Source organism: Oryzias latipes, chromosome 7 (genome assembly GCF_002234675.1).
Source record: "Oryzias latipes chromosome 7, ASM223467v1".
In the NCBI taxonomy this organism is placed as follows: Eukaryota; Metazoa; Chordata; class Actinopteri; order Beloniformes; family Adrianichthyidae; genus Oryzias; species Oryzias latipes.
In genome coordinates, this window is record NC_019865.2 from 13,905,600 (window position 1) to 13,923,773 (window position 18,174).

The window sequence follows — 18,174 nt, forward strand, 5'->3', positions numbered from 1 at the left end:
TTTAAGTGATATATTTTTGTTACCAAGGTAAAATTCTATCCTGGGAGCTAGGAACTGCTTTCCAAACCAAAAAAAGGTATTTATTACTGGAGTTTCTGTACAAAATTCTTCCTTTTATAACATGCCAATTTGTTCTTTCTGCTAAGTGTAACTGTGTACAGAGATAATCAGGTTGAAAACAATGGCACAATAAATGATGGGTGACACCCTATCATTTTTGATGGGGTGCAACAAGGTTTTTAACACAAAAGAGAGAATGGATGCTGATTAGCTTGATTTCTAATGGATTATTTATTTATTTCTTCTGCATGAGAAGGAGCAGTGACATTTATTTGATTGCAGAAAACTGGAGCAGCTTGATCAGCTTTCATTTTCTGAAAGTTTCTGTTGAAAACAAAAGAAAAAGTGTATTTCTTCATCATGGTTCTACTCACTAATGGCTTCTAAAGGGTACATTTAAAAAAAACTTTATTTGAATTCAAAATAAAATACTTTAAATAATTATTCTTCAAAAAACAATCAGCAATTGATTGTAGAAGGAAAAAAATGACAAAGAATTTGAGAAAAACTATCATATGAGCATCGGAAGGTCAAGTGTCATTCATGTTGGTAGATTTTCTTTAGATTATCTGCTTCATAATTCAAGAAGAAAAAAATAACAGCTTTTTTTTCTATCATTTTGTAATTAGACAAATTATAAGTAGTTTCAGGTGAAGGCTACAGGTAAAACAGAAAATAATTTTAATTTTGAAGTGGTCATCAAGTAAGAGTTCATACTGGTTTCATAGTATTGTTAAAGTAAGACAAAAATGCTTCATAAAACTGAGGATGGAAACCTTGACCTATCAATAAAAAGACTTATTGTGGGCTAAACATAAAAAAACCCATCTGGATGCATTTGCTTTAGAAGAATTGTCAACAGAAAAACCAACTAGGTGAAGTAACACTGATTTAATCATTCAGTTTTTGTTTTAGTCATCCCATTTTATTTTTACATGTAGACTTCACATTGTTGCAATGTTATTGCAGTCAAATGTAACTTAACCCTTGTGCTATCCTAGGCACTTTAACATTAAGAGTTGGGTCATCTAGACCCACTAGACAGTGTGCTGAACCTTTTTTCTTTCTTCAATGATTTGTGATCTTCACTGGTGTCCATGGATTACATGAAATCCTCTTCACCTTTATCCACCTTTGTCATGGTAGGGAGAACACGTCAATGTAAGGATCGGGTCATCTAAGATAGCACAAGGGTTACTGGCTCTGTCCAGCCACCCTTTTTGGTTGGTTACTCATCTTTGTTTATGATGAAGTCTGTGATAAACAGTTCAGGAATCCAAAAGTTATTGTATAAGACCGCTGACGATAAAAATTACAAAAAAAAAAAAAAGTCAATGGACACAAGTGGTGATTTATTCCTAAAAGTTTCACTAATGCTCTATGTGATGTTTTTTGTCACTTATCTAAGTAAATCTAAAGTCTCCATTCAGTTCAAAGGGTGTCTCTTCTGTAACCGGTTGTAGTTAAATTGCAACTTATCTTGTGTATAATTTTCATCTTTTACTTTGATTTTTGTCTTTTCCCCACTTCTAGTTAAGATCTCTTTAAAACCTGAATTGAAATGTGTGCTGCTTAAAAAGATGTCTGAGATCTGATGAATGGCCATGAATCAGGAAAGCTGTTTACTCCTGGGAGCGGCTCATAGAGGCTTTTAAAGCCCAGGTAAGGCTCAGTACTACCAACTACAAATCCACATGAGCTGAAGAGGAAACGGGTGTTACAGGAGCAAAATGAAAACAAGACAGGAGGAAGTTCAAACATATTTCATCAACTGTCAAGGTGTGAAATGCAGCATAAGTAGCTGAGACAATTAAAAAAGTTTTTAAAATGTTCTGATGATCACAGTAAACGCTCGTTTTTGGGGTATTTTCAGTCAATTTCAGAAAAACTCTTAACCTCTGGAATAAACAGAATCTGTCAAGTGACCAGTAAATAATCAGGACTTAGAATTAGCCACAGATATACAGTTCTTCTATTTATTTATTTTCAATAACAAACAATAGACCTGTGCAAAGATGAAAATACCCCTAACTTAATATTTGTTGTAAAATATTTAAAGGCAATCTCACTGAGTTTATTAAACTGTTAAGCATTTCTGGATTGCGAACGCTCAATGTAGATTTAATGGAAGTCTAAGAAGGGAAAGGCTTTACTGATGATCAAGGAAGCAGATGTTTTGCTCTTAGCCATTCTTTTTTGTTATATCGTTTCATGTTACTGTACAAGTGTTTCTATTCACCCTGGATTTTAAACTGCAGATAGATTAGATGTGTTTAGATGAATGGGTGATGGTTTGTAGTGATAGGTACATTTGAGAGTTATAACAAATATACTTTTTATATTTTTGTACTTCAACCATCTTTTTACTTCATTGACTATCTTTTTTTTTCTCTTTACTGTGTGATCATGAATAGCTAATGGCCAAACCATCAAAAAATATGTAAATGTATTTATGCATATTTAAATATGTATAAACAGTGTGGTATCTGCATTTAGACGTTAGACGTTTTTCAGAAATTCTCCTGAGTCATGGGTGGGACTGTTGACATGGAGTAAGCAAGCCCCCTTCCCATCATCCATCTGTTTAGACTCTCTCCTGCTAGCTTTCAGCCCTTAATTTCCCCCCAACCTAACATTACAGGTGCAAGAAAAATGGCGTGCAATATCGGAGCTGTCCAGACGTACAGTTATGGGCCAGATTCCAGCTCAGACGAGGAAAACAAAGACGTAAATGGATCCATTTGTCTGCAAGTGGATGCTTTAGAATGGAGAGCTTGTGGCTTGCCGTTGTAGCTTGTACAACACACTAACAAGATTTTTCCAACTACATTTTTTTTTGGTCTGCTCTTGATTCAAAACTATTTGAATAAAGAAATAGTCAAACATATCGTTTTGAGATTAATTTTCTTCATAAATGTTCTCCATCAGAAAAATGTCATGAAAATGTCTTAAAAATACCAAAGACACAATTTTCATTGGAGTGAATCTTTAATAAATGGGCAAAAATGACATTAGAATTTGATTCTTCAAAGTGCTCCCCTTCCAGTCAAAGAAATATAAAGTTGTATTGAGTACATGTCTTTGTATTTTTGGTTGTTCATGAAAGGAAAAGAAAGATGAGGAAACTAATAAAGAGCTTTTTGAAGGACCCTCCTAGTTTTCCAACAGATCAAAACTATTTTCTTAACAGTTCAAACTATAACAAATGTTTTTGAGGATCAATATATTTTCAATTTTGGAACAGAATATATTTTAAATGAGCAAAATATGAACATTTGTACAAACATTAATAAAAACAAAAAAGAAATCAGCTAAATGGCGCTTTTCATCATTGGTGGACATTTTTGAAAAGTCCACTAAGTTTTTCCAGCTGTTTCACACTGATCCTGTACCTGGTAAGTCTTAGTGGGCTTTGTCAGTGCAGGGGCACGGAGAAGCTTTTCAGCCAAAGTTCATCCCCTCCCCGTGCTTGGCCAGAATCCTTCCTTTTTTTTGCGAAATACAATCCATCACATAGGGTCTCTCGCCCAGGGGCTCTCATCCTCTTTCACATCCCATATGCCCACACACTGCCAGTGCCACATCACTGCAAAGTGCATTTGGCATGCTTTTGTGAAGCAGAACTGACTTATCATCTGGTTCTTTCCCACCCCAAGCTGGACCCCCCCCCCCTCCCCTCCCCAGGCCCCCTCCCCTACACTTCTTTTTCTTTTACCAGCTCTTCAGCAGTAATTCCTGCTTCAGTGAACTGGCCATACAGTGCATGACTTGATCTGACCTGAAAGCAAAAGGATGGCTATTATCGCTGTGTAGAGCCAGTGAGTGGAGGGGAAAGGAAAAGGACTGGAGCATGGCGTCATTCAACAACAATACTGGCACCCTCAGCATCCTCACATTCTCAGGGATAAGTGTGTGTGTGTGTGAGGGAGTGGAGGGTAGTCGCATCACTCAAGAGGAGTAGGCGTGCTCCTTTTGCGCTGCATCGTTTGATGAGCTCCCAGGTCCCCCCCCAAACCTGCACGGTGGGTTCTCAGTGGGTGAGCTTGGCCAATCAAAGCCTTTGAACGGATTCCCTATTGCCGGAGGAGTAGAGCTCGACTTCAGACGTGGTAACACAGCCGTGTGCACTTTGGATAACTCTCACAGCAGGTGGAACTTGTCGTTTTTTTCTTTTATTTCATCCCCGAGATGCGGCGCAGAAGCGCGCGTCCCGCACCAGCTGGAGAGCTGCGCACACTGCCACGAATGATTTAGTCAGTCAGCGCAGGTGACTGGTACTTTTCACTGCTTGCAGATCTGGATTTGAGTTCAAGTCCACGGTGGCAAAAATAAGCTGAAAATTGCGCGCAAAGGGGGGCGTGATTTTTTTTGTCCCTAAAATGCAGGTGGATCGGAGCTGTGCGCGTTCCACCAGGGCTTTTTTTGCTTGGATGGTTTTACTTCTCTCAACTCTGAGCATCAGGGCAAGCGGGCAGGGAGGCACCCACCAAAGCATCCCTCCATCCGTGTGAGTATTGGGGAGGGTATCCCTTTCAGACAAACATTTTCAGTCGTTGTTTCAGATGCACGTGCACTAAAGAACATTTGGCAGGGGAAATCCAAGCTTTAACTTAAGTACTTTGTGAACATGCTTTCTCCACATTTATCAGGTTCTGAAATGTTTGTTTGTTTTGTGTCTCCTGACATGACAGAGTGAAACTATGGGCCTCAGCCTTTGGTGGGGAAATGAAGTCCATCTCTGCAAAGTACTCTGGTTCCCAGCTGCTGCAGAAGGTGAGCTGTGCAAATATACAAATTTTACACTAAACAAAAATAGGATTTAAAATGTCCACACCACTGTAAGTCCAACTTCACATTTTACCCCTCATTGTTTTGTAAAAAAAACAAAAATCAAAAATAAAACATTCTAAAATCATATTGAAGGTTTTAGATTTTATTAATCTAAAAAAAGGTGTGCCTGTTGCAGTAGAACACATTTTTTAAAAGGGATTAAAAAAACAAACAACGTTTTTACATTATTTTGGATTTTTTTTACATAATTTCTGGTCCATTTTGAGTAGTACTAAAAAAATATCACTTTTGGAGAAATGATTTTCAGAAGATTTGTTAAACTGACTTTTTCAACTAGTAATGATGGTATTATTTCAGTTTTTGCCTTTTTCTTATCACTTTAACTTTGAATTAGTCTTGCTTTTAGACTGGAACAAAGAGCTTATTCTGGAAATGTGACTTTTTAATTCCAGCAGATGAATTCACTCAAAAACGTGCGTGTTCAAATAACCGTCAGGAAAGAGCACATTTAATTGCTGTCTACTTGAGTGTTTCTGACATTTCCAACAGCACCCCTCCTTTGCTTTACCTGTTGTTATGCCTCATCACAGCTGTCTCCCTTCAATCTTCCACTGTGTTTTATCATATTAATGCAAGATTTAAGTGTGATGAAATGCTAATTTTGGTGGTGGAGGCTCAGTTGAGGACACTTCTGTTCCAACTGGCTAATGGATAATTAGTGGATCAAAGGCCACGCTGACGTTGACCTCTCAGCAGGCAAATAGACGCAGGGTTGGGATTGCAGGTTAGCAGTCACACGACCCATGATGCATTTGGGTGTGATATATGAGACAAATTCGCAATTTGAAAGGATGCATAGATAGGAACCAATTCAGCCTTTTGCACAAAACTAAGACATGGACTGATGGGGACATGACAAAGGCAGTGCACGCTCACATGGCCCACAGCATGTATTTTATTAGCTGCTGATAAGTCAGATGAAAGGTATTATCTTCTTGATTGGGTGAAAACTGTAGCCTCTTCCATCTTTTCTGCTTCAAAAAATATATATCTATAACCCTCCAACAGAGTGACGACCTCCTTGGGAAATGCAAATGAAGGCCACGGGGTTAATTGAGCAGAGAAAAGACACAGGATGACTGTAGTTGGTGAACTGCATCTTTCACATCAGACTGTTATGATGCAAGCGTGCAACTTATAACGACCCACTTATTATTCACAAATTTGATAAATGAATGCAAGGCGCTAGCACATTACTTTGGCCAAAATGTTATGAATGTTCTAATTCGCTGTAAGTCTGAAATAGAGTGGGGATGCTGAGATGGGACAGCAGCTGACCCCAAGGCACATGCTTTTCAATAAGCTGATCGGTTAAGAGACGTGGAAAGTTGCACACGGCAAGGAGGATTAAAGGACCAAGAACTCAGTGAGCGTTTGCACTGACATGTTTGCAGGTTTTCTCCAGACAGATGGATAAACTGTCTTCTTAGGAATCTCTCTGGCTTTTAATTCATTTGGAAATATAAAGTCCCCTGAATGCGTTACTCATACAGACAAACACTAAACCATTTTGAAAAATGAGATTAGCAATTTATTATTGAAATATGGTCTACGTAGATGTAGTCTCTAAAACACAAAAAACACAAAATGTTAATGAACCTTACAAAGAATTAAAGAAAAAAAAAGGTAAAAATTTGCTCATTGACTTTTCCATTGTCTTTTTTTAAAGTAGAAAAAAAATCTAAAGGAATTACTGCTTCATTGTGTTTGAAGAAGTCAGAACGGTCGGAATTTAATTTGATGCCTCCTTTGTGTTGACTCTGCTTTAATTTGATGCTTGACTACCTACTTAATTATCTTTAATAAGACATACTTTTCACAAGCACAAGAGTTTTAATAATTACAGATGATAAAAAAAACAAAAAAAACAAGGTTTATTGTTATTTTGACTCTGAGTGCAAGTGTAATTAAATTATACAAAATAGTCAAATTTAATACTTGTCACAATAAATAATTTTTGCATTTGTGTTGTTAACAAAAAGGTTTAAAGATAATTTGAGATTAATCAATGAAACAAAACATAATTTTAGCCCCCATTTTAATCATACAGAAATCTATTTTGATTGATTTATTCCCACTTTTAAACCTTTCTCTGCTTCTTTTCTCCACCTGTCAGCATCTGCCAACCCTTCCAATACGGCTTCACACTACCTACACCCATCGGAAACAGCTCTTGTTTCAAGGTTATGAGTCAGAACCTTTGTGTGTGTGTGTGTGTGTGAGGCTTCCCATTTGCTTAAAGAAAAAAAAGCAACAAAATCAATCAATAGTGGTCTCAATTTGTCACCTAAATCCAGTGTCAGCATCCTACCTAGCAATGTAAGCACTCTAATCTTACAGCATGGATGAATTCTGCTTGTTTCTACACACACCCACATATAAAGGGAAGGAGTCCTATTGATGCACCAACGTTTCCCCACTGATGGTTGGAATTAACTTTGTGTGTTTTACCCTCTTCACTGCTATTCCGGTGAAATCTTTAATTTCATGTATCATTGAGCAACCTGTCCAGACGAGCCGGCCTGGCTGTGATGGCTGTGTCTGTGGGCTCATTGTTGAATGGACGAGTTTTCCCCTTGCGGATGATGTCATTTTCTTGAATCGAAGAAGGGGGATATTTAGTGACACTGGAATGACTTCAAGCCTCTTGGCAATGGAAGATAAAGGAAAAACGATCAGTCAGTGTGAATGTGGCTGTTCATGTATGTCTGTTTTTTTTTTTCAAAGAAACAATAAGTTCCACTTTAGAGTGAGGAAATATCAGCAGGTGAAAAGCCTTAAAGCATGCTCAATCCTATACACCCGGTCTTCCCTGCCTTTGCCCATATCCAGGGCCAAAGAGCGCAGGATGATAGGAAGGTGTAATGATGTGTGAGAAGATTATGTTGGAATCAACTCCATTTTGCAAGCAAACAATAGTGAGCGTGTGTGTTTGCATGGGGAATATTGGGTGCAAGTGGAACCATGTCGTTTAACTGCCTTGGAGCTATGTGCTCTCAAGACTGTGACAATAATTTTAAAGAGAGGGCAGGGAGTGTATCCTTAAAGATGAAAAAAAAAAGACCACGATGATAACACAAATGTAAAAAGTACAATAGAATTTGTATTAAAAGGAAACATTTAAAATCAAAAGTCAAAATGTAATAGGTGGGTATTTCCTTTTTTTCGTTTTGATTCAAAACTAGTTCATATATATCACAGATTATATAAAAAACACTTACTGCCTGCCAGTCTGACATATGACTTGTAGTCTCTAATTTTTCTTTAATCAGTACTCATTATATCTATTAATAGACCATCGTTTAACTATCAATTCAAGGTTATTCAGGATTTGAAAATATAATCTCTACATCTTTTGTTTTACTGTAATGCAGTAAGTCAGGGAAACGTAAATAATTGAATAAAACAATTTAACTGTTGTATCCATGTTTCAGTACATCATGCAACTAAGAAAACAAACAAACAAACAAAAAAACAAATTGTTACTGTTTTCTCCAATTAGTAGTTTTTTCCCCTCCAAAATCTAATTGTTTTTGAGCCTTTATTTACCTTTCAAAATCACCAAACAATTTTCAAAACAAGCTGAAATGTAACCAGAAGCATTTTAAACCAAATTGAACGTTTTGTGTAAACATTTGTTTCAAAGTGTTATTTTAAAGAAGACTGTTGCCAATCTTTTGCGAAGCTCTAGTGCTGGTTAAGTTGTCTCAGCGAGGGGGAGACAGATGCTGATTAGATTAAGCTTTGGAAAATTGAATAGCTGTCAGGTTTGTCCAGCATGGCTGGCAATGAGGTGAGGGAAAGGTGTTCTGAGATGTGTAATGATGACTGTCCCGTTTTTCCCAGCTTCCTTTCTCCCGTCCGCCTCTTTTCCTGTCTCCCTATCATGTTCTTGTTGATCGAAGCACAGTCTTGCTAAATTCTTTTCTTTTACCGGTCGTGGAAAAATGGGGCAGGGAAAGGTAGGTGTGTGTTTAAAAGTGAGTGTGCATTTGGAAGAAGCGTTAGGAGCAAAAAAAAAAAAAAGCAGGATGGATATCGTGTCACAAAGTTAATTACAGTGTTAGCCGGCAGGAGTGCAGCCCGAGCTGCCATTCTTTGATGTTTTAGCAGGGGCGAGCTACAAACTCAGAAACTCACTCAGATCAAGGAGTTCCAGTGATTTTTTTTTTTTGGAACACAAACTTCCCAAAATTATGTAATAAAGCATTTAAACAAATTGTATTAGCAAGATTTTGAGTAGACAGCATGTTTATGGTTCTGTGATGTAGACCTTAAGAAAAAAATAATTACCCATGGAAACCTTACAATGATATGTTTACAATGATATACAGTATGTTAGGGCTGCACGATATGAGGAAAACTTGCGATATGCGATATTAGTGATCAATATTGCGATAACGATAAATTTGCGGTAAATAAACAAATAGAAAAATAAACAAAAACATCATTCCCATTTCATTGCAACAGTTTAAAAATTATACTCCAAATGACCCTCATCGACATGGGGGACAAACGTCAGGGTGGCTAACCCTGGTCCTCAAGAGCCTCAACCCTGTCTGTTTTCCAATTCTCCCTAGACTGCTAGATAATGATAACCAAAATCAGGTGTGTTCAGTCAATCAGGATGTGAAATCACTTGAGTCAGCCAATCAACAGCAAGCTGGTTAAGGAGAGCTGGAAAACAGGCAGGGTTGAGGCTCTTCAGGACCAGGGTTAACATAATAGGCCTCCATCTGATTGGTCAACAATGGGAAGGCGTCCATCTGATTGGTCAAAGCATAAAGGGATTTATTTGATTCGTTAAATGCTTCAAGCTGCCATAAGATTGTTTTAACACATTTTGGGTTTGCGATTTATTGCGATATTCGCCGTCTTTTGCGATATGCATATTGCAGAGCTGGATATTGCGATAACGATAAATTTGCGGTATATTGTGCAGGCCTACAGTATGTATATATATGCATATGTATGTATATATACATACATACATGTGGCACATGCACAAGTTTCGGATTGTGGAGGTCCTTTATTTATATATTTTAAATTTTGCATTTCTTCTTTTCTTCCTGTAATAAAGTTTAAATAAAAAAATGAAGACATTTGAAAAATCAAGGCTATACAAATTGTGATGGAATCAGATGCAGAGTATGAATGCCATTATTTATCAGTAATAGTAGGATTTGCTGGAGGACCCAGCCTGAATTTCATTCGTATTCTAATTTGAGCTTTGTTGCTGAGAATCGCGTGGAAAGAAAATGCTTAGTCCAACAGACTTCCATTAATGTAGAAAGCCCAAGAGCATTGAGGTAGAGCACTTTGCTGTGGGAACAAATGACTTCACTTCTCAAGGATTTCATCTGCTGACACCGTATTTGTGGGTTTAGAAAATCAAGTGGTTTTTAATGACTTGTTGTGTGGTTAGCATTTATAATTTAATTTTATGACCGTTCATTTTCCAGCATAAAATATTCTGATGTGCTTGTAATTATTGAAAATAATTTACTTACTTTACCTTAAAGTTTCTACCAATAATGCTCACATACATGTTTTACCCTAGGACTGCTCCATAACACCCCATGCTCTGTGCTGCTGGGATGATGAATGTGATCCCTGGAGATTAATATTCACTGTCACTGCCCATTGGTGGCTTTGCTCTGGATCTGCCTCCGTCCTATTGGTTCGGAGACAAAGAGCATCTCGCCATGGCTAGTCTGGCCGTCAGTGAACACAATAATAGTGATGTGCGCATGCTCTTCTGTAACCATGACACATTATTCACCCGGTGCCACACTTCACTGTTAGCCAACTAAGGGGCAGGGCTAGTACTATTAAACAAATTACCAAGTGCAGCATCGTGTGAAGGACTGTCTGTGACTTGCTGCTGTCAACATCAATCATCCAGGCAGCCGCTTAGATTCACTGTGTCACTAATGTGGATTTCACTTGTGAAGAAATGTAATGAAGAGAACAAAGAAGTCCAGACCCCATCAATCATCATTCCAGTTTACATTTACCAATCTTATCGCTGGGATATTCAGATTTCTTTTTTATAAGTCATGTCAGCTTTAGACTTCAATTTTGTTTTCTGTCACAGATTTACCCGTGTATCCAAAACTGCTGAAGCAAAACCAACAAAAGCAGACTAAATAAAAAAAAGTCAACATTTTTTAGTACAAATTAATTAACTAAACTGAATTAAATTAGTTAACCATGTTTTTATGACTAAGACTTTGTCAAAATTCACTCACTACTACCTAACCACCAAAAAACTATCCAGCGCCCTGGATTTCAATGCAACTTGGAAAATCCTTACTATATGTATTTTTTGTAGGGGAGTAAAACAAAAAATAGAGCAGAAATCCACCTGTGCTTCATGGGGTGTTTTGAAAATTGTATTGTTAGTTTGTTAAGCCTTAAATACAGAGCCTGTGACCTGACATGGGTAAAAAAAAAAAAAAAAAAGACAAATTAATTTGCACGAAATAGCAATTTCTTCCCTCAAAATAGTAATCTGTTCCCTCAAAAAACTTTGACCTTTTACACACCCCACATTTTCAACCAGAAATGAACTTAAATGCTTCCGGTTACATATTTACTGTAAATAGGATAACTGGTTTAAAGCAATAATATAACAAAATGTATTTTCCGGTGTATCGAAATTGACATACTTTTGCAAAACTGCAATGGATAAGCTTTTTTTGAATTAAAGAGTTATGTGACCAACAACTTTGCACAAGTTGCATTAATTTTCTTAACATGCTGGGGTCGCGGGGTTGTTGGAGACACACCCTGGACAGATTGCCAGCCTGTCGCATGGTCCGTGGGGCTGGAGTGATTGTGCTGGGCGGCAGACAGAGCGCCGCTGCTGGATAGGGAGGCAGCCAGCCCGGGCCTCCTGAATTTTATTATATTTTTCTTATATTCATCAAGAAAATAATAAAAATACCTTCTCGATTGATTTTTTTTCTTTTTTTTTTCTTTTCTTCTCTTGAACTAATGTGGTTCACAGAAGTACAGAAACACGGAAGTAGTGACGAAAAGCGGCTTTTGCAGCAGGAATGAAGTGGGAGAGTCTCTAATCTCACAAACCCAGACAAGGAGACGTAATTACCGATGCTTTTGTAGAGCTTTTCAGAATAAATAAACCCGATCTCTAAACATCTTCTGTGTCTTCCATTCATTGTAATGAGATACACACAGACAGAAATTTAAATGCACCTATTTTAAATCAAAGTATTGTTCACATCATTGTTTTTGAATGACTTATCGTGTGAGTTGGTGTTTATTTGTATAATTTAAAAAATCCGAATGATTTAATGGAAACAGTGTAATAAGCGATTGTGCAAAGTGAAACTTTGCAAATCTAACGAAGTAAATGAGAAGATACGTTTCATTTTCAACAAAATCTGGGGCAGCCAGAAAAGTCGGCTTTGAGGATTTTAAATACTTTTTCATTCAAACAAATTATTATTTCGAGGGAAGGATTTAATTATTGTGGGAAGGAATTACTATTGTGTGGGAACAAATTACTATTGTGTGGGAACAAATTATTATTTTGTGGTAATGAAATCCCAATTCGTGGGAACAATTTAACTATTTTTTTTAACCATGTCTGGTTATGGACTCCGTACTTAAAGGTTTTAAAGGCCTTATTATTTTTATTTTAACATAGCCTATATTTGTATTATTAAGTTTCATTATTTGCATATCCACTTCCACTTTTTGGGATCAACTTGGTGTTTATGTTTTTTGGGAGGTTCTTTGCTTCTGCAGTTGAAGTGTGAAAATCCTTCATTTCACGATGAATCCATCAAAGTAAACTTTGAGGACGCTGTGGTCCAAAAACTTCTCATAATACGTCTCCACTTGCAAGACTGAATATTGCCCTTATAAGTACAGAACAATGTTTTGCTCTCACGTTCCACTTTCATGCTGGCTGCTGCAGCAATCAATCCAAGACTGTGAAAAATGCAGCCAGTGGATTTGGGAAGCAGCAGGGAACAATGCGAGTGACGCTAAGCTTGAAAAATGTTTTCCAAGAGTCTGCGAAAATCAACTCCCTGCAAAGAACTACAGACAGACGACAGATTTAAACTGCTTACTGCTTTTTATATACTTGCTTTAATTTCTTTTTGCTTTTTAAAAGCTACCTTTTGCCTTTTTTAAGGCCTGGTTGTAATCATTAAGTAGGTTTCATGTTCTAGTAAGCATTCTATTGTTCAAAGACCTTAAGAAATGTAAAAGATAACTGCAGCTGGGGTCGGGGTAAGTGAACCATAGGATTAATTACATTGGTCAGAAGTTGGGGTCTTAAGGTGAGGATAGCCAATGATCTGTAGGTGCAAACGTGCTACAGGACTGCTTGAGCCAAAGAGGGGCTTAGTTAGACCAGCTTTGGATTTGGCAGGCTCTGGTCTCCATAGCTTTGTGAGATCTTCTTCTCCATCTCCAAATAATTTGTTAATTTGACCTCTTGGATTGTTTTTCTTATTCAACTTAAGTAGAACTCGGGGGAGACATTGTGGGAAAGGGGGATTACATCTCAACACCATATTGAGATGAAGAACTATTGACAAACTTCTAATTCCTGTGTGGCTTTAGATACAGACTGCATCATGATGGAACTGCGAGTTGAAATAGTAGGAAAACCCAATGGTGCACATCTAATGACAGTGTGCACTCCAGGATAAACTGTCAAACATTACTGTTCTGTGGTTCTTAAAGCCTGAGTGGTACAACTGTTGTCCTACTGTTGCTCTCAAAACCCACAAGCAGCATTCTAACAATATAACTAATGAAGAACACACTCAGTAGCTGTTGGTGTATGAATGACCTTTTTCTTCTGGAGAGAGTCAAATGAAGTGTGAAAATTCAGTCCATGTACTGTTACGTTTCTGGCTTTAACTAAAGACCTGGATTTACTGACTCTTTTAATTCAGAATTTTGACCTCAAACCTTTATACATTTATTTAAGATGTAGATGCTTTAACCTTCAGCACTTCTTCGAGACAACCTTGGATATATGCACCTTTGACTATGATGTATTTTATTTTCCCATGATAAACAGTCTTCTAAAGCTAACTGCAGTCTACATGATTACAACAGTCTAAAGCACCCTGTTTTTGAAAGCAATAACTGATCCATTTATAAATCTGACAATGACTTAACCACTACTATGTTGCTTTAACTGGATGTTTAAATAATTCCCAGTAATCCTTCTTTAATCTAAACTGCTGCAGCCAGAGAGTGATGGCAATACAGAGACCACAGGTTACTTTGTTTTTTGGTTCTCTACTTCTGCTGCATGGGAAATTTGGAAAATGACTTAAAATCTTTACTATCAGATGTGAAGCTCTGAGTCTCTGTCTTGATAAACAAGCACAATTTTCAGCACTCAGGGGGGGTTCATGTTTCCTGCAGGTTCAGAGACAAAATCTTTTTTTTAAATTAGATACAAATAGCTGAAACAGGTTTATTTTAAGATTAAACCAAAAATGTGTGCATATGAAAAAAAACATCTTGCAGATGTAAGGTGGATGAATTCAGATACTGTGCAGTATGGATTGAACAGCAGTCTGAGGCCTCAAAAGTCTGACTTCTGACTTTTACAGGGACTTGTAAGGGGGCTTGTGGGAAGAGCTTGTGTGGGAGGTTAGCAATATACTTCTTTGTTACAGTGGAGATCAGCAGGGTTGAGAGCAAGCTCTAAAATGAGCATCACAAAGAGCTATTAGACTTTGAAGTACAGTTTTTCTTCTTTGCTTTTTTTATTTTTTACTTCATACCTATCAGTCTATTTTTTCATGAAAATAACCAGCTACTGTGGCAATTGACACAATTATGAGCTCAGAAATTTGACTTTATTCCATTTGACTTTTATGAATTAAAAAGTTTGGTTTTTACAGTACTGTTAAATAAAAGTTTTAATCAGTAAAAAAATAACCCCTCCAAAAAAGTACACGTAGAATAGTTTTTGCACACTATACACACATTAAAAAATGTGCGTGAGTTTTTTCAGCATTTTCACAAACTGCACACTTTTAATAGTTTTGCGCATTTTGTCAAACTGTTTTATGGTTTGTAAAAACCCAGAATTTATCAGTATATCACAGTGGCAAACAATGTACAACTTATTTGACTGCTACGTTGAATATTTCTTCAGCATGATTGCATTCCTAAAACTAAGCCACCATTTTCTGCAAAAATATACGCCATCAATAGTTTTGGCTCATTTTCACAAATTGTTTTATTGTTAATTTATTCATTAAATCTACCTGTGAAAACCGCTTGCTTTGATTATTTAGGAAGGGCAAAGTTTTCCCAACACAAAAGCTTGATGCCGCCTGTCACCGTTTAGTGAGGGTAAACGGATAAATTGTGTGTTTATATTTGAAGTGAGTACTGCACCGGAGTTTGCAGCTTAATGCAGCGTTGTGTGTAACAGTGGCTGTTTTGGCAGTGTTGAAATTTTGCATAGAGGGATTTCAACAGATTAAAAGCCTGTACTGCAGCCATTTCGGTTTTGTAACAATTTCTTGTTACCGTACTTTTCAACAACTGACCCTGAAATCCCAGATTTCCTCTTCTCTGCTGCAATGATGAGTGTATTTTTGTTGAGTTTGTACAGCTTTTATTTTTTCTTTGGTAATAACTTCATTTTAGTGTACGGTTATACACAGAATCATACATGACCTAAAAAAAATCAGACAAAAAGAACAACTTTCTGCTGTGTAGGACACTGACAAGATTTTCAAACCCAAAAGCAACCCAAGGGGCATGGTGTAACTGACAAACTTTGTGTTGACCTATAGTTACACTGACCAAAAATATAAACGCAACACTTTTGTTATTGCTCCCATTTTTGCGGTATGAACTCAAAGATGTGAAACATTTTTCACATACACAAAATAACCAGTTCTCTGAAATATTGTTCACAAATCTGTCTAAATCTGTGATAGTGAGCACTTCTCCTTTGCCAAGACAATCCATCCCACCTCACAGGTGTGCCATATCAAGATGCTGATTAGACAGCATGATTATTGCACAGGTGTGCCTTAGACTGGCCACAAGAAAAGGCCACGTTGAAATCTTCAGTTTTGTTTTATTGAGAGGCTCAGGGGACTCAGACAACCACTCAGTATTTTTTGTGACCACCATTTGCCTCATGAAGTGCGACACATCTTTTTCGCATAGAGTTGATCAGGTTGTCTATTGTGGTGGTGGGGTTATGGTATGGGCAGGCATCTGTTATGGGCAAAGAACACAGATGTATTTCATTGATGGCCTTTTGAATGCAGAGAGATACCGTGACGAGATCCTGGGGCCCATTGTTGTGCCGTACATCCAACAACATCACCTCATGTTGCAGCATGATAATGCATGGCCCCATGTTGCAATGATCTGTACACAATTCTTGGAAGCTGAAAACATCCCAGTTCTTGCATGGCCAGCATACTCACCGGACATGTCACCCATTGAGCATGTTTGGGATGCTCTAGATTGGCGTGTACGACAGCGTGTTCCAGTTCCTGCCAATATCCAGCAACTTCGCACAGCCATTGAAGAAGAAGGACCAACATTCCACAGGCCATCTGATCAACTCTATGCGAAGGAGATGTGTTGCACTTCATGAGGCCAATGGTGGTCACACCAAATACTGACTGGTTCCCCTGAGCCTCTCAATAAAACATGCATAAAATTTGTCTTAAAAAAAAGACAAATGCTTTTTGATTTTGGCCAGAAACTGCATAATTATTACAGACTGGGAACAATTTCACAATAGAAAAAAAGAACAAGGTTCTAGCATAATTTAACAGAGTCGACAGATTCTTTGTCTTTTTGTAAATACCACTGTTTGCTCTAAGTTTAGCATATTTCCACCTGTCCTGTGCCACAGTGAAAAGAGAACTTTATCAATAATAAAAGGCTCCTGATTATTAAAGCAAAGGCTGGGATTGAGGGGGACCAGTTTTGTACGGTGCTGCCCTGTTTTTCATGTTGCAAAGTCCTTTCTATGTCTGTACCACGATGTGATGTGAGGAGAAGAGCTTCGAGCTAAGTGGGTCCGTTTATTTTTCGCTCAGTTTGACTGAACATTGTTCTCCAGACATCTTGTGGTCAACAGGTCAGCGTTTGCCTTTCTGCTAACAGCATTGACCAAACAAATATGACTACAATTACATGGAAATTCATTCTTTCCATTGCTTTTCTATATCACTAAAATAATGGACAGTTTATAGATATTGTGCTGGTTCAATCAGAGAAGCCTGTCAGTGTTAAAAGGAAGGACAATACTTGACTAAGTGTTATTATTGAAAATGAGAGAAGTAAATGTTAGCAGCTGCGATTTAAGTGCAAACTGGACATTGTAAAATAAAAAAAGGAGGCAAAGAAGACAGTCACATAAAAAAATACAGAGGAAAGGATCAACCAAGACAAATTGGAGAGCAAACCTGTCATATTTCAGCAGCTGTTGACCGGCCAGCTTCAGCATCCCACTGCAGTCAGCCAGCACAGAGAATTCGTTTAAAGCAGGAATTTCCTGTTGTCCTGTCATCCAGCCAGGGGGCGGATTATAATTTTCCTGCTTTTACCGTGACGCTTCCTGTGACTTATTTTTTTTTTTAATTTGATTTTTTTTCTGAGTCATCAGCTAGTCACTTTGATTGGTCACACAACACAAGATTTAAGGCTGGAATTAATTAGCAGCGCTGTTGTAGGAGGAAGTAATGATGTCAATCAGCACTGGCAAATGCAATTATCTTATTTTTTTCTACATACATTTTGTGATATCTCATTTTTTGATGCAATCCAAAGTTTTTCAGAGCAGATGGTTCATCTATTGTAATTAAATCTGTTGTTCTCACTAAAAAGTGTCTTGATTAGTACATTTTGGATATTTCAAATGCCTGAAAATAGTTTTTTTATTACTTACTTTTATTGTATTAGTTTATTTGCCTTTGGACCTGAATCTTGCTTTTAAAGTATTCCATTACCTTTAGCAGAGAATTATTTATACATGTGTTTTTTGCAATAATAATCTGAGGCAGCAATTAAAAACAAGAATTTCGAGTATTTTTTAGTGTTAAAAATGTAAATTTAGTGATTCTAACTTGATTTCCTTTTCGTATGTCCCTCCTGCAGCAGTGCAGATGTAGTTTTCCTCCATTCTCTTACCTCCTACTGGTCCAGCTCTTTTTTCCCTCCTCTACTTTTTAATCTCACTTTTTGTCTACAGTTGCGCCTTTAATGAGTTTTGAT

General features: G+C 37.4%; 1 protein-coding gene across 3 annotated transcripts in view; it reads left to right on the plus strand.

Moving 5' to 3' along the window:
- The first annotated feature begins 3,914 nt into the window (after positions 1 to 3,914).
- Positions 3,915 to 18,174, plus strand: part of LOC101159822 (voltage-dependent calcium channel subunit alpha-2/delta-3) — a 126,107-nt gene continuing 111,847 nt past the window's right edge. For all 3 annotated transcript variants that reach the window (XM_023956644.1, XM_023956645.1, XM_023956646.1), the window contains exons 1-2: positions 3,915 to 4,567; positions 4,752 to 4,833. In XM_023956644.1, coding sequence (XP_023812412.1) covers positions 4,440 to 4,567; positions 4,752 to 4,833 — 210 coding nt within the window. In that variant the 5' untranslated portion in view covers positions 3,915 to 4,439. The remainder of the gene's footprint in view (positions 4,568 to 4,751; positions 4,834 to 18,174) is intronic.